Source organism: Phyllobates terribilis, unplaced genomic scaffold (assembly GCF_046119375.1).
Source record: "Phyllobates terribilis strain yellow unplaced genomic scaffold, ASM4611937v1 Scaffold_9__5_contigs__length_417890890, whole genome shotgun sequence".
Classification (NCBI taxonomy): domain Eukaryota; kingdom Metazoa; phylum Chordata; class Amphibia; order Anura; family Dendrobatidae; genus Phyllobates; species Phyllobates terribilis.
In genome coordinates, this window is record NW_027362769.1 from 210405735 (window position 1) to 210418331 (window position 12597).

A 12597-nucleotide genomic window follows, 5' to 3' on the forward strand; every position below is an offset into this window, starting at 1 on the left:
ATATAGGGGGTAACTTCTACACAGTTCTATATCAGTCCCAACGGGGACCACACTCCACTCAGCAACAGTTTCTATACCCTTACGGGTAACTATATACAGTTCCATTTTACCATTCACTGGTAACGGTGTCCTCCTCGCTCTTCCGGGTAGTCTTCAGGTCCGTCCGGACCCTCAGGGTAGTCCATGTCTGGGCGGTACCACAGTTCCTCCTCCGTTAAACGGTGGACATGGAGGGCGTACAGTCCCTTTGCGCCCTTGTGCCGGGTGTAGGTGACCACGTCGCCGGGGTACAGGTCATGGCCGTGATGTCCCTCTGGCAAGTGGCTTTCCACGTCTCTCCTGGTGACGAAGGCGTCGGTGTCAGCCTCCGGGTCTCTTATGAAGCCCCAGCCGTGCTCCAGCAGGAACTTTACTACGGTCCCGGTGGCCTGGGGGACCGCGGATGGCCTGGGAGTCCTGACGGGCTCTACTCTTCTGCTCTGCGCTCCAGGCTTGGAGTCGCTCCTCCCTGATGCGCCTCTGCCGCCGCTCCATTTCATAGGTGGCCAGCTGTTGACGGCAGCAGTCCAGGTGACGATCTGCGTCCGCCTGTGTTTCTTGTAGTGCGGGCGGGGTGACTTCCGCGGGCTCCAGAGCCGGTATCAGAGGCTCACGTGGGGGTGGAGCTCTCCAGGGCTGACCGCTGGTCAGTTTGGCCGGCCACACCAGGGGCATTCCATCTGGGCCCGTATGCTGGGCGAAGAGATCCGCGCCCAGGGGTGGTATTGCACGGGACCCCCTTTGGGGAGCAGCGCCCGGGGGCACTCGGCCTTGCGACCAGGCCGGTGGTCGTCTGATGGTCGCGCCCGCGGATGGAACAGTCACGGTAGGAGGCGCTGGTGGGGCAGCGGCGCCCGGGTGTACTAGGCCCTGCGTCCCGGCCTGTGACGTCTCCTGCTTTACGGCGCCCGGGTTCAGAGGGCACAGCGCGGGGCGGGGCGTGTCAGCGACGCCTGCAGCCTGAGGCCTAGCTGGCGGCGGTGGAGGCGTGGTGTCAGGTACGGTCCCCGGGGCTTCGGGTCCCGCAACGGAGGGTGGGGGCAGGCTGGTGATCTCAGGGCGTAGAGTGGTGGCGTCCCCGTTACCTGCATCGGCCTCCGTTGCCTCTTCCGCGGCGTCGTCCGCTGCCGCCGGTCCATCTTCACCGCGCTCGGCAGCAGGCGCGCTGCTCGGGCCTTGGGGGGTCCTCCGCTGGCTGTTTTCGTGCTGCCGGGCCAACTCCTCCTTCCACCCGGCAAACACATCTCGCTGCGCCCAGACCATCCTCTGATTCAGATCCTCCAGCGCAGCTCGCGCGCAGTCCGGGTCTCTGGGCAGCTGTGCCAGCAACTCCGTCAAGCTGCAAGGTGGCTCCGCTTGCAGCAGGCTGCGGGCCAGGGTGCTGGTGGGGTTCGTTGCTCCCTCCATCTCCGGGTGCAGCAGGTCCAGACTGATCCAGGCTGCACCCGACCCCACAGTTTTCTTTCCTATCCGCCCCCATGGGGGGTGGTCCTGGGGGCATCTGCTGACAATCACCTTTAGGGCCAGCCCCCCCACGTTGATGGACATCTCCACTGCTGCATTCATGGCTGGTGGGGGCGGGCTCCTTCTTTGGCGCCATTCCGGGACCTGGCCCACGATGGGAGGCAGCTTCCTGCTGTCTTTTGGTGCGCACATAATGGCGTCCGCTCTGCCAGGGCGGGAAAGGCAGATGAAGACGGCAGGAAATGGTCCAAGATGGCGTCTGATGGCGGGAATCGGTGCCGGATGGCGGGAAACTTCTGGAAATGGCGGGAGACTCCTTTTCAAGGTACATGCACAATCTTCTTCAGGCACGCAATACCCGCTTGTGGCGGGTTGGTAAAGATCCTGCCGACTACGCCAAAGTTGACGCGCCACCTGGGCCTGTGCTGTGCAGGGGATACCCGGAGCCGGATCGCTGGGGGTTGTAGTCCTCCGTGGCTGTGACCCGGTCCGTGCCCAGGGCGGTCAAACCAGTGGCAGTCTTAGTGTAATAACAAATGTCCGACTACGCCACCCGTGAACTGCGGTCAATGGGGACCGCCGCTGCAGGGCAGACTGCTGAGGCTGGTATTATGTGTGCAGCTTAGAATGGGATGACTCCCCACAGGAGGAGTATAGCCTCAGGGCAGTTAGGGTGGAGATAATGGGAGTGATGGTGTGAGCGTCCCAGTACTGATGGTGCTGGTGCGACGATGAAACACAGAGACGTGGGGCTGCAGTTTCCAATGCTTTACTCACAGTTGTTATTCGTGTCAATCCTGCAGGCGATGACTGCCCAAGCCGTGCTGCATCCACCAGGCAAGGGGCTCGACCAACTCCCAGGCAACTTCAGAGCGTGGCACAGGGCTCCCCTCTCTTCCCTTCTCTGGCCGTCCTCACCAGTGACCCACCTTTGTCCAGCTCCCTCGGGCCTTCTCTTGGCGAAACCTGTCTCCGGTTTCCCTGACCCTATGTGGTATGCTTTCCTGGTGGATGTAGTGAGGGGTCGCACCAAGATGTGGTCACAACCTCCGGTCTTTGGCTGAGGAATCTGTTGCCTCCACCAATTTGGGTTCCGGTACCCTGCTCTGCCAACCCTTCACCCGCAATCTCCTGGGCCTCTGGGGTTCCTTCTGTCCTCGTGTCTCTGGGCCTTTCTCTGTGTTCCAGTTCCCTTATCTCCTTTCTGGTCCAGTTCCAGTTCCTACTTCTCCTTCTCCTCTCAGGCTCCAGCCTCTTCTCTAGGCCTGCCTCTGGAGCAGCACCCAGCCTGAGCTGCTGCTCCCTGTCTGCTCTCCTCACAGACTGCACTGAACTGGACCCTGTCCTAAGATGGTGCCCACCTTATATACCTCCCTTATGTGTGAGCCCAGGTGACTAGCAAACAATCGGCTCCTACCTATGCCCAGAGACCCACCCCTATCTGCTCCTACACCACTGGGTTTTCCTTCCCCTCCCCACTCCAGACAGGGACAGATGCTGTCGTGCCTGCACTCCTGTCTCGTGGGAGCACCGTTGACCTGTCCCTCGGAAATGGGGTGTGTGTGGTGCATGCAGCCTAAAGAGTCCTGGTCCACACTCCATCCTTACCCGGGAGTGGAATATCACACCTCTGGTTTGAGGTGCAATACCCCTGTAGCAGCCGAGCCCTCGGGGTGCTACACATGCACGATGCGGTGCTCACATCAGGAGCACTTTGTTTCCTCCTGGCCCCGTTTGTCTGTTTTGGTGCAGAGGCATCCCGGCACACCAGAACACTGCAGAGACAAACGGGGCCGGAAGGAAACAAAGTGCTCCTGATGTGAGCACCACATCGTGCATGCACAAGAAATGAGTTAGACCAGTGCACGTCACAGGGTCCTGTGACGTGCAGGGGAGGGGGGAACATGCTAAATAAGCAGATAGGCGGGAATTTCTTGGCGTCCGGGGGACCCCAAGCATGTGAAAACACATTTTATAAAACTACATTTCACTGTAAGCAGACCTCTACCATGGGATATACAGGTAAGTATAGATTTACATTTCTATAACATCTATGCCCATAGTAGCGGTCTGATATCTCCCATGGGGGTGACACATTCCCTTTAAAAATGAAGTATTTCCATTACAGAGTTCATAACAGGTTCAATACACACTTTGGAGACCTTAGAGTGTTATACACATATGATATGTTTGATATGCAATGCAAATCAAATTTTTGACCAAAATTCGGCAAAGTGGCACATTAAATTTTCAACCGATCCTCCCAGCTGTAGTATAGAAAAGCAGAGCATATTTATATATACATTTGTTAAAACCATACTAAAGGTAGATGCACCAATTTGTGACTTTCACATGCGTCTGGTCACTCAGTTCCTCTCTTGGGTTTGGTCACTTGGTTCCTCACTCGGATCTGGTTACTCGGTTCCACACTCGAGTCTGGTCGCTCGGTTCCTCTCTTGGGTTTGGTCACTCGGTTCCTCACTCGGGTCTGGTCACCTGGTTCCATACTCAGGTCTGGTCACTCGGGTCTGGTCACTCGGTTCCTCACTCGGGTCTGGTCACTCGGTTCCTCACTTGGGCCTGGTCATTCAGTTCCTCACTAGGGTCGGGTCTGGTCACTCGGTTCCTCACTCAGGTCTGGTCACTCGGTTTCTCATTTGGGTCTGGTTACTCACTCAGGTCTGGTCACTCGGGTCTGGTCACTTGGTTCTTCACTCTGGTCTGGTCACTTGGTTCCTCACTCAGGTCTGGTCACATGGTTCTTCACTCGGCTCTGGTCACTCGGTTCCTCATTCGGGTTTGGTCACTTAGTTCCTCACTCGGGTCTGGTCACTCAGTTCCTCACTCAGTTCTGGTCACTCGGTTCCTCACTCGGGTCTGATTACTCGGTTCTTCACTCAGGTCTGGTTACTCGGTTCCTCACTCGGGTCTGGTCAGTCGGTTCCTCTCTCGGGTCTGGTTACTTGGTTCCTCACTCAAGTCTGGTTATTCGGTTTCTCACTCGGGTCTGATTACTCGTTTCCTCACTCGAGTCTGGTTATTCGGTTTCTCTCTCGGGTCTGGTTACTCGGTTCTTCACTCAGGTCTGGTTACTCGGTTCCTCACTCGGGTCTGGTTAGTCGGTTTCTCACTCGGGTCTGGTTACTTGGTTCCTCACTCGAGTCTGGTTATTCGGTTTCTCACTCGGGTCTGGTTACTCGGTTCCTCACTTGGATCTGGTTATTCAGTTCCTCATTAGGGTCCGGTCACTCATTTCCTCAGTCGGATCAGGTTACTCATTTCCTCACTTGGGTCTGGTTACACGGTTCCTCACTCGGGTCGGGTTACTCGGTTCCTCACTCAGGTCTGGTTACTCGACTCCTCACTCGAGTCTGGTTACTTGTTTCCTCACTCGTGTCTGGTTACTCGGTTTCTCACTCAGGTCTGGTTACTCGACTCCTCACTCGGGTTTGGTTACTCGTTTCCTCACTTGGGTCAGGTTACTCGGTTCCTCACTCGTGTCAGGTTACTCGGTTCCTCACTCGGGTCTGGTTACTCGACTCCTCACTCGGATCTGGTTACTCATTTCCTCACTCAGGTCTGGTTACTCAGTTTCTCACTCTGGTCTGGTTACTCGTTTCCTCACTCGGGTCTGGTTATTCGGTTCCTCACTCGAGTCTGGTTACTCATTTCCTCAGTCGGATCAGGTTACTCATTTCCTCACTCGGGTCTGGTTACTCGGCTTCTCATTTGGGTCTGGTTACTCACTCGGGTCCGGTCATTCGGTTCCTCACTCTTGTCTGGTCACTCGGGTCTGGTCACTTGGTTCTTCACTCTGGTCTGGTCACTTGGTTCCTCACTCGGGTCTGGTCACTTGGTTCTTCACTCGGCTCTGGTCACTTGGTTCCTCATTCGGGTTTGGTTACTCGGTTCCTCACTCGGGTTTGGTCACTTAGTTCCTCACTCGGGTCTGGTCACTCGGTTCCTCACTCGGATCTGGTCACTCGGTTCCTCACTCGGATCTGGTCACTCGGTTCTTCACTTGGGTCTGGTTACTCGGCTCCTCACTCGGATTTGGTCACTTAGTTCCTCACTCAGGTCTGGTTCCTCGGTTCCTCACTCGGGTCTGGTTACTCGGTCCCTCACTCGGGTCTGGTTACTCGGTTCCTCACTCGGGTCTGGTTATTCGGTTTCTCACTCGGGTCTGGTTACTCGGTTCCTCACTCGGGTCTGGTTACTCGTTTCCTCTCTCGGGTCTGGTTACTCGGTTCCTCACTCGGGTCTGGTTACTCATTTTCTCAGTCGGATCAGGTTACTCATTTACTCACTCGGGTCTGGTTACTCAGTTCCTCACTCGGGTTGGGTTACTCATTTCCTCACTTGTAAAGGTGACTGTAAGCCAACTCCACTGCACCGCACGTCCGACCTGCCACAGGTCCATGCGCCGACTCCTCCCCTTCACTGCCCTCCTGGGCCTTTTATAATTACTAACTGCACCATTGCTATCACCTGACCTGGTGTCTCCTCTAATCTCTTCCCTCAGGGAACATGCACTTCACTCTTCAGTTCCTACTAATGCAATTCTGGCAGCTTTCTCTTTTCCTATCATCTTTGACCAGCAGATGGCGGTGCTCGCTCGCAGACACTCGGTTAGACATTGTGTGCGTCTTCTCACTTGTCCATCTCCTTACAACATTGACATGTAAGAGGATCTACTGTAAATGGGTGAAATGGGGTCCCAATAGTGTTGCCATGGCAGCGGGAGTTTAGTGAAGGCCCCAAGATCTGCATGTTTGTACATCTATGATTGGGCTTTATAGAACATGGGTCATTTTAAAAAAACAAAACTAAAGAGATTAGAAAGTCGTATGGACCCCAATATTGTACAGATAAAAAATACATCTGGTACATGCCCTGATATAACTGAAAAACAGCTATTGGACGGTAAGGAGGAAAAATCAAAAGCAAAGAGGGCCCAATGTGATGTCACCCTAGGGCCGCATACCCCTGGGCCGGCCCTTGCAGATACATCACATATGACAGCACTGTGTATGATCAGACTAGGATCACACGTGGGAACACGACGATCCTCGTGTATCTTTGTCCACACCCCACGTGCAGCGCTGCACGGACACATTCCCAGATGTCTATGCACGGTCTGTCCGCCAGGTGTCGCTGTAGCGTGACGCCAACGGCTGCATCTAGCGCCACCTAGCGGACAGCTATGTCTACCGGCGCTCCGAGAGAAAGCAAGGCAGGAGAATAAGGGGCGGGGTTATCCTACAACAGCCAATCACAGACACAGCGCCCGAGAAGGAAACGGATCTGTCCCCGATAGCCAATGACAGAGCGTGAGTCAGGGAACTGAAGGAAGGGGGCGGGGCCTCCGCCGACAGCCCCGGAGCGAGCAGTTCACACAGCGATCCAGAGCCGCCTACTCAGGAAGCAGGAACCGAAACTACTACTCCCGCCTCGGCCTCCTGTGCTCCCCGCTCCCTGCAGCCTCGTCCTCCGCTGCTGGCCATGCCGGCGAGGGGAAGGTAATGAGCCGCAGAGCCCCGGGGACTCGGCTGAACAGCGGCAAGCAGTACCAGCGGAGCTGGAATGACTGGCAACCCAGGTCAGTTGGCGGCCGAGGCCTAGATCTGCCCCTGGCGGAGGGGGGACGGCACAAGACCTGCCGGGTACGGGGAGGCGGAAATATGTGCGGCAGGTGACGGGGCGGACACCGGGGGCTGCTGTGAGGCCTACACAGCCCGGGAAGAGGCTGGTGGAGCCAGGGGAGAGACCGCCCGGGGGCAGGGGACAGAGCCCGCCTGGTAGAGCCTGATGGTGCCCGGGGGCAGGGGACAGAGCCCGCCTGGTAGAGCCTGATGGTGCCCCGGGGGCAGGGGACAGAGCCCGCCTGGTAGAGCCTGATGGTGGCCCGGGGGCAGGGGACAGAGCCCGCCTGGTAGAGCCTGATGGTGGCCCGGGGGCAGGGGACAGAGCCCGCCTGGTAGAGCCTGATGGTGGCCCGGGGGCAGGGGACAGAGCCCGCCTGGTAGAGCCTGATGGTGGCCCGGGGGCAGGGGACAGAGCCCGCCTGGTAGAGCCTGATGGTGGCCCGGGGGCAGGGGACAGAGCCCGCCTGGTAGAGCCTGATGGTGGCCCGGGGGCAGGGGACAGAGCCCGCCTGGTAGAGCCTGATGGTGGCCCGGGGGCAGGGGACAGAGCCCGCCTGGTAGAGCCTGATGGTGGCCCGGGGGCAGGGGACAGAGCCCGCCTGGTAGAGCCTGATGGTGGCCCGGGGGCAGGGGACAGAGCCCGCCTGGTAGAGCCTGATGGTGGCCCGGGGGCAGGGGACAGAGCCCGCCTGGTAGAGCCTGATGGTGGCCCGGGGGCAGGGGACAGAGCCCGCCTGGTAGAGCCTGATGGTGGCCCGGGGGCAGGGGACAGAGCCCGCCTGGTAGAGCCTGATGGTGGCCCGGGGGCAGGGGACAGAGCCCGCCTGGTAGAGCCTGATGGTGGCCCGGGGGCAGGGGACAGAGCCCGCCTGATGGTGGCCCGGGGGCAGGGGACACAGCCCGCCTGATGGTGCCCCGGGGGCAGGGGACAGAGCCCGCCTGGTAGAGCCTGATGGTGCCCCGGGGGCAGGGGACAGAGCCCGCCTGGTAGAGCCTGATGGTGCCCCGGGGGCAGGGGACAGAGCCCGCCTGGTAGAGCCTGATGGTGGCCCGGGGGCAGGGGACAGAGCCCGCCTGATGGTGGCCCGGGGGCAGGGGACACAGCCCGCCTGATGGTGCCTGGGGGCAGGGGACAGAGCCCGCCTGGTAGAGCCTGATGGTGCCCGGGGGCAGGGGACAGAGCCCGCCTGATGGTGCCCGGGGGCAGGGGACAGAGCCCGCCTGGTAGAGCCTGATGGTGCCCGGGGGCAGGGGACAGAGCCCGCCTGATGGTGCCCGGGGGCAGGGGACAGAGCCCGCCTGGTAGAGCCTGATGGTGCCCAGGGGCAGGGGACAGAGCCCGCCTGATGGTGCCCAGGGGCAGGGGACAGAGCCCGCCTGATGGTGCCCAGGGGCAGGGGACAGAGCCCGCCTGATGGTGCCCGGGGGCAGGGGACAGAGCCCGCCTGGTAGAGCCTGATGGTGCCCGGGGAGAACCAGCCTGGTGGTGCCCGGGGGCAGAGGAGAGAGGCCGTCTGGTGGTGCCCGGGGGCAGGGGAGAACCGGCCGTCTGGTGGTGCCCGGGGGCAGGGGAGAGAAGGAGCCTGGGGGCAGGGGAGAAAAGCCTCCTGGGGGCAGGGGAGAACCAGCCTAGTCTTACCCGGGGGCAGGGGAGAGAGGCTGCCTGGGGGAGCCCGGGGGCAGGGGAGTGAGAGGCCGCCTGGTGGTGCCCGGGGGGCAGGGGAGTGAGAGGCCGCCTGGGGGGGGGGGGCAGGGGAGAAGGAGAGCCCACCTGGCAGAAGTCTGATGTATGTATTTTTATTTTCACTTGCTTTAGCCACAGGTAACAGGTTTACTCCAGTACCCCCCACTGCTCCCGTGGTCTCCACTGGTACAAGAATTGATCACATATGATTGGTTCACTCTCATGACAGTTTGGCCAGTGATGGTCAGGTCATCATTTCCAGCAGACACCACCAGAGCATGATACTGGAGATGCGGGTGCTTAGAGTGGTAAGAGACATTTCTTTATAACGATCCCTGCCCTTTGGCAAGTTATGAAATACTGTCAGAAAACCGTTCTGCCCTCTGGGTCTTTTTGAAAAAGTCCTGGAAAACCCCTAGAATCACTGTGCTGTGCTATTAGTTACTCTACAGTGTAGGCACAATCTCTCAGACATGAGTGGAAATGATTGCCTCTGGAAGCAGGGCTCAAAGGAGTTTTTCCTGAAGACAACCCATGTCCATCTACCCTATTAAGACTTGTGTTGTCATGAAAGGGGTCTTGTAAGTCACATTGGCCAACGTAGTGGTCTATGTGTTACTTTTGTGACAGTCATCGTGTCATTCTACATTTTTACTGTGTTTTTTCCCTTGCTAAGTGATACCAAAGACCTAGTAAATCCCCTGCTGTCCCAGCACTGCTGCTCCTGTGCTGCCTGCTGGTCTTATAGACCTGTCTTGCCATGAAAACATGGTAATGTTGACATGTGACAGCCCCAGCCATTCACTGTTCTCAGGAGGTCTCGTTTGCATGGTCAGCACTTCTTCACTGCACAAAAAGTCAAGAAGGTGGAGCGGCAGCTGCAAAAGTGGTCACCTACAGATTGTCAAAGGTTCTTGGCATTGGATCAGTCATAGAAACCATCTTGGGCAAAATGTGTGAACTCTAGAATTATTCATCAAACTTAAAGGAATTGTCCACTACTATGACAACCCCTTATCATTCCCCATGTTTCCACTTGATAAAAAAAACGCTTATACTCTCCTCCCTTGCCAGCGACGTTCCAGCGGTGTCGGCATTCACTCTCAGATTGAGAATGGGTTATCCTAGTAGTGGCCAACCCCTTTTAAGGTCAGGTTCACAGAAGTGTACTTTTAGACCGTGTGCTGTCTACAAAAACAACCGCACATGGACCAGTGTTAAATATCATGGTCATTCACATCCGTTTGCATGTTTTTAGTGGATCCATTCCCAGAGAAGCTTTGCATGGCCTTTAAGTATCCTTACACTGGCAGCCGCTCTCCACAAGGAGAAACTTTACCCCAAAGTTTACAGTGGTATATAAAAGTTTTGGGCACCCCTGGTCAAAATTACTGTGTGAACAGTTAAGCAAATTGAAGATTAAATCCTCTCTAAAGGGCCTAAAGTGAAAGATGACACATTACCTTTGTATTTTAGGGGAAAAAAAAAAAGTCATCTACATTTTAAAAATTACAAAAAGGAAAATGGGCCGATGCAAAAGTTTGGGCACCCTTGGAGATTTGTGTGCTCAGATAACTTTGACCAAGGTTTCAGACCTTAATTAAGTCCGTTAGGCTTATGGCTTGTTAACTATCATCATTAGGAAAGGCCAGGTGATGCAAATTTCCCAGCTTTATAAAAACCCAGCCTCCTCTAACCTTGTGCCAAAAACCAGCAGCCATAGGTTCTTCTAAGCAGCTGCCTTGCACATGAAAATGGTGGCGGCCCATAAAGCAGGAGAAGGCTATAAGAAGATAGCAAAGCGTTTTCAAATAGCGCTTTCCTCATTTTGAAATTTAATTAAGAAATGGCAGTTAACAGGAACAGTTGAGGTCAAGATAAGATCTGAAAGACCAAGCAAAATTTCAGTGAGAGCTGCTCATAAGATTGTTAGAGAGGCAAATCAGAACCCCCGCTTAACTGCAAAAGACCTTCAGAAAGATTTAGCAGACTGGAGTTGTGGTGCATTATTCTACTGTACAGAGACACTTGCACAAATATGGCCTTCATGGACGAGTCGGCTGAAGAAAACCTCACCATAAAATTCAGCAGTGTCAGAAGTATGCAAAGGAACATCTAAACAAGTCTGATGTATTTTGGAAACAAGTCCTGTGGACCGATGATGTTAAAATAAAACTCTTTGGCCACAATGATCAAAGGTATGTGTGCCAACCATTAAGCATGCGGGTGGATCAATCATGCTTTGGGGTTGTGTTGCAGCCAATGGTATGGGGAACATTTCATGGGTAGAGGGGAAAAATGGATTCAATAAAATTTCAACAAACTTGATGCAAACAGAACACCATCTGTAAGCTGAAGTTGAAAAGAGGATGGCTTCTACAAATGGATAATGATCCTAAACACATGTCAAAATGCACAATAGACTACCTCAAAAGTCGGAACCTGAATGTTTTACAATGGCCCTCACAGTCCCCTGATCTGAACATTATTCACAATCTGTGGCTAGACCTCAAAATAGCAGTGCATGCAAGACGACCCAGGAATCTCACAGAACTGGAAGAATTTTCCAAGGAAGAATGGATTAAAATCCCTCAAAACAAGAATTGTAAGGCTCTTGTCTGGCTACAAACTGTGATACTTTCAAAGGGGGCGCTACTAGGTACTAACCATGCAGGGTGCTCAAACTTTTGCTTCGCCCTATTTTTCGTTTTTGTAATTTTGTAAAAGGTGAAAAAGATTTTTTTTTTCTGCCGAAAATTAAAGGAAATGTGTCATCTTTAACTTTAGGCCTTTTAGGGGTCATTTCATCTTCAATTTGCTTAAGGTTGTGTGCCCACTATGCTTTTTTCAAGCGTTTACGCTGCGGAATTTCCGCACCATAAATGCTTGGGAAACGCTTGTTAAACCTTCCCCCATGGTCTCCAATGCAATTCCGCACTTTCAATGTCCATGCTGCGTATTTTTCCGCAGCGTTTAAGCTGCGCTCAAAAATCCGCAGCATGTCCATTAATTTTGCGGAAGTGCTGTGTTTTCGCTGCCATTGACTTGCATTAGAATTTGCCAATTCCGCAAGACTTCATCTGTACTTGCGTAATTGGCGTGTTCTAATGTGTGGATGGTACCCGAGTGTAGAGGACAGGAGACTCTCCTCCACACCCAGGTACCTTTAAAAGCTGTAAAAAAAACTAAAATAAAAAATAAAGATTATATTCACCTTCCGACGGCCCCCGGACTCCTTCCCTGTGCTGGCTGCCGCCAGATCGCGCAGGACTGAAAGACCTGCGGTTACGTTACAGTCATGTGACGGCAGGTCCTTCAGTGTACTGTACTGCAATCTGCCGGCAGCCCGCACAGGAGTGCAGCAAGACTCGGGGGCCATCAGAAGGTAAGTATAATATTTATTTTTTTATTTTTGACTTTCTCTCGGGTCACACTATATAAATCCAGGCTGGTTGCATGGATTTATATAGTGTGACCAAGTTGTCAAGCACTTTTCCAAGTGATGCTAAAATCGCTTGGAAAGCGCTTGACAACCCGCATGCAGAAATGCAAGTGAAGAACACTTCACATCAGCAAGTCCCTGGCAGGAAACCGCATGTACAATCCACATGCTTTTTTTCTGCCAGGGAGATGCAGAAACACTCAGGAAAAATCCGGAGCATTTCTGCATCGTGGGCTCATAGCCTTACTGTTCACAATAACAGTAATTTTGACCAGGGGTGCCTAAACTTTTACATGTCACTGTAGATGAGAAACTGTATTCAG

General features: G+C 54.7%; 1 protein-coding gene across 2 annotated transcripts in view; it reads left to right on the forward strand.

Moving 5' to 3' along the window:
• The first annotated feature begins 6831 nt into the window (after positions 1 to 6831).
• Positions 6832 to 12597, forward strand: part of SMG1 (SMG1 nonsense mediated mRNA decay associated PI3K related kinase) — a 110748-nt gene continuing 104982 nt past the window's right edge. The window contains exon 1 of one of the 2 annotated variants that reach the window (XM_073647650.1): positions 6832 to 7102. In XM_073647650.1, the coding sequence (XP_073503751.1) occupies positions 7026 to 7102 (77 nt within the window). In that variant the 5' untranslated portion in view covers positions 6832 to 7025. Of the gene's footprint in view, positions 7103 to 8912; positions 8936 to 12597 lie in introns of those variants that run through there. The other variant, XM_073647651.1, reaches the window with a different exon arrangement.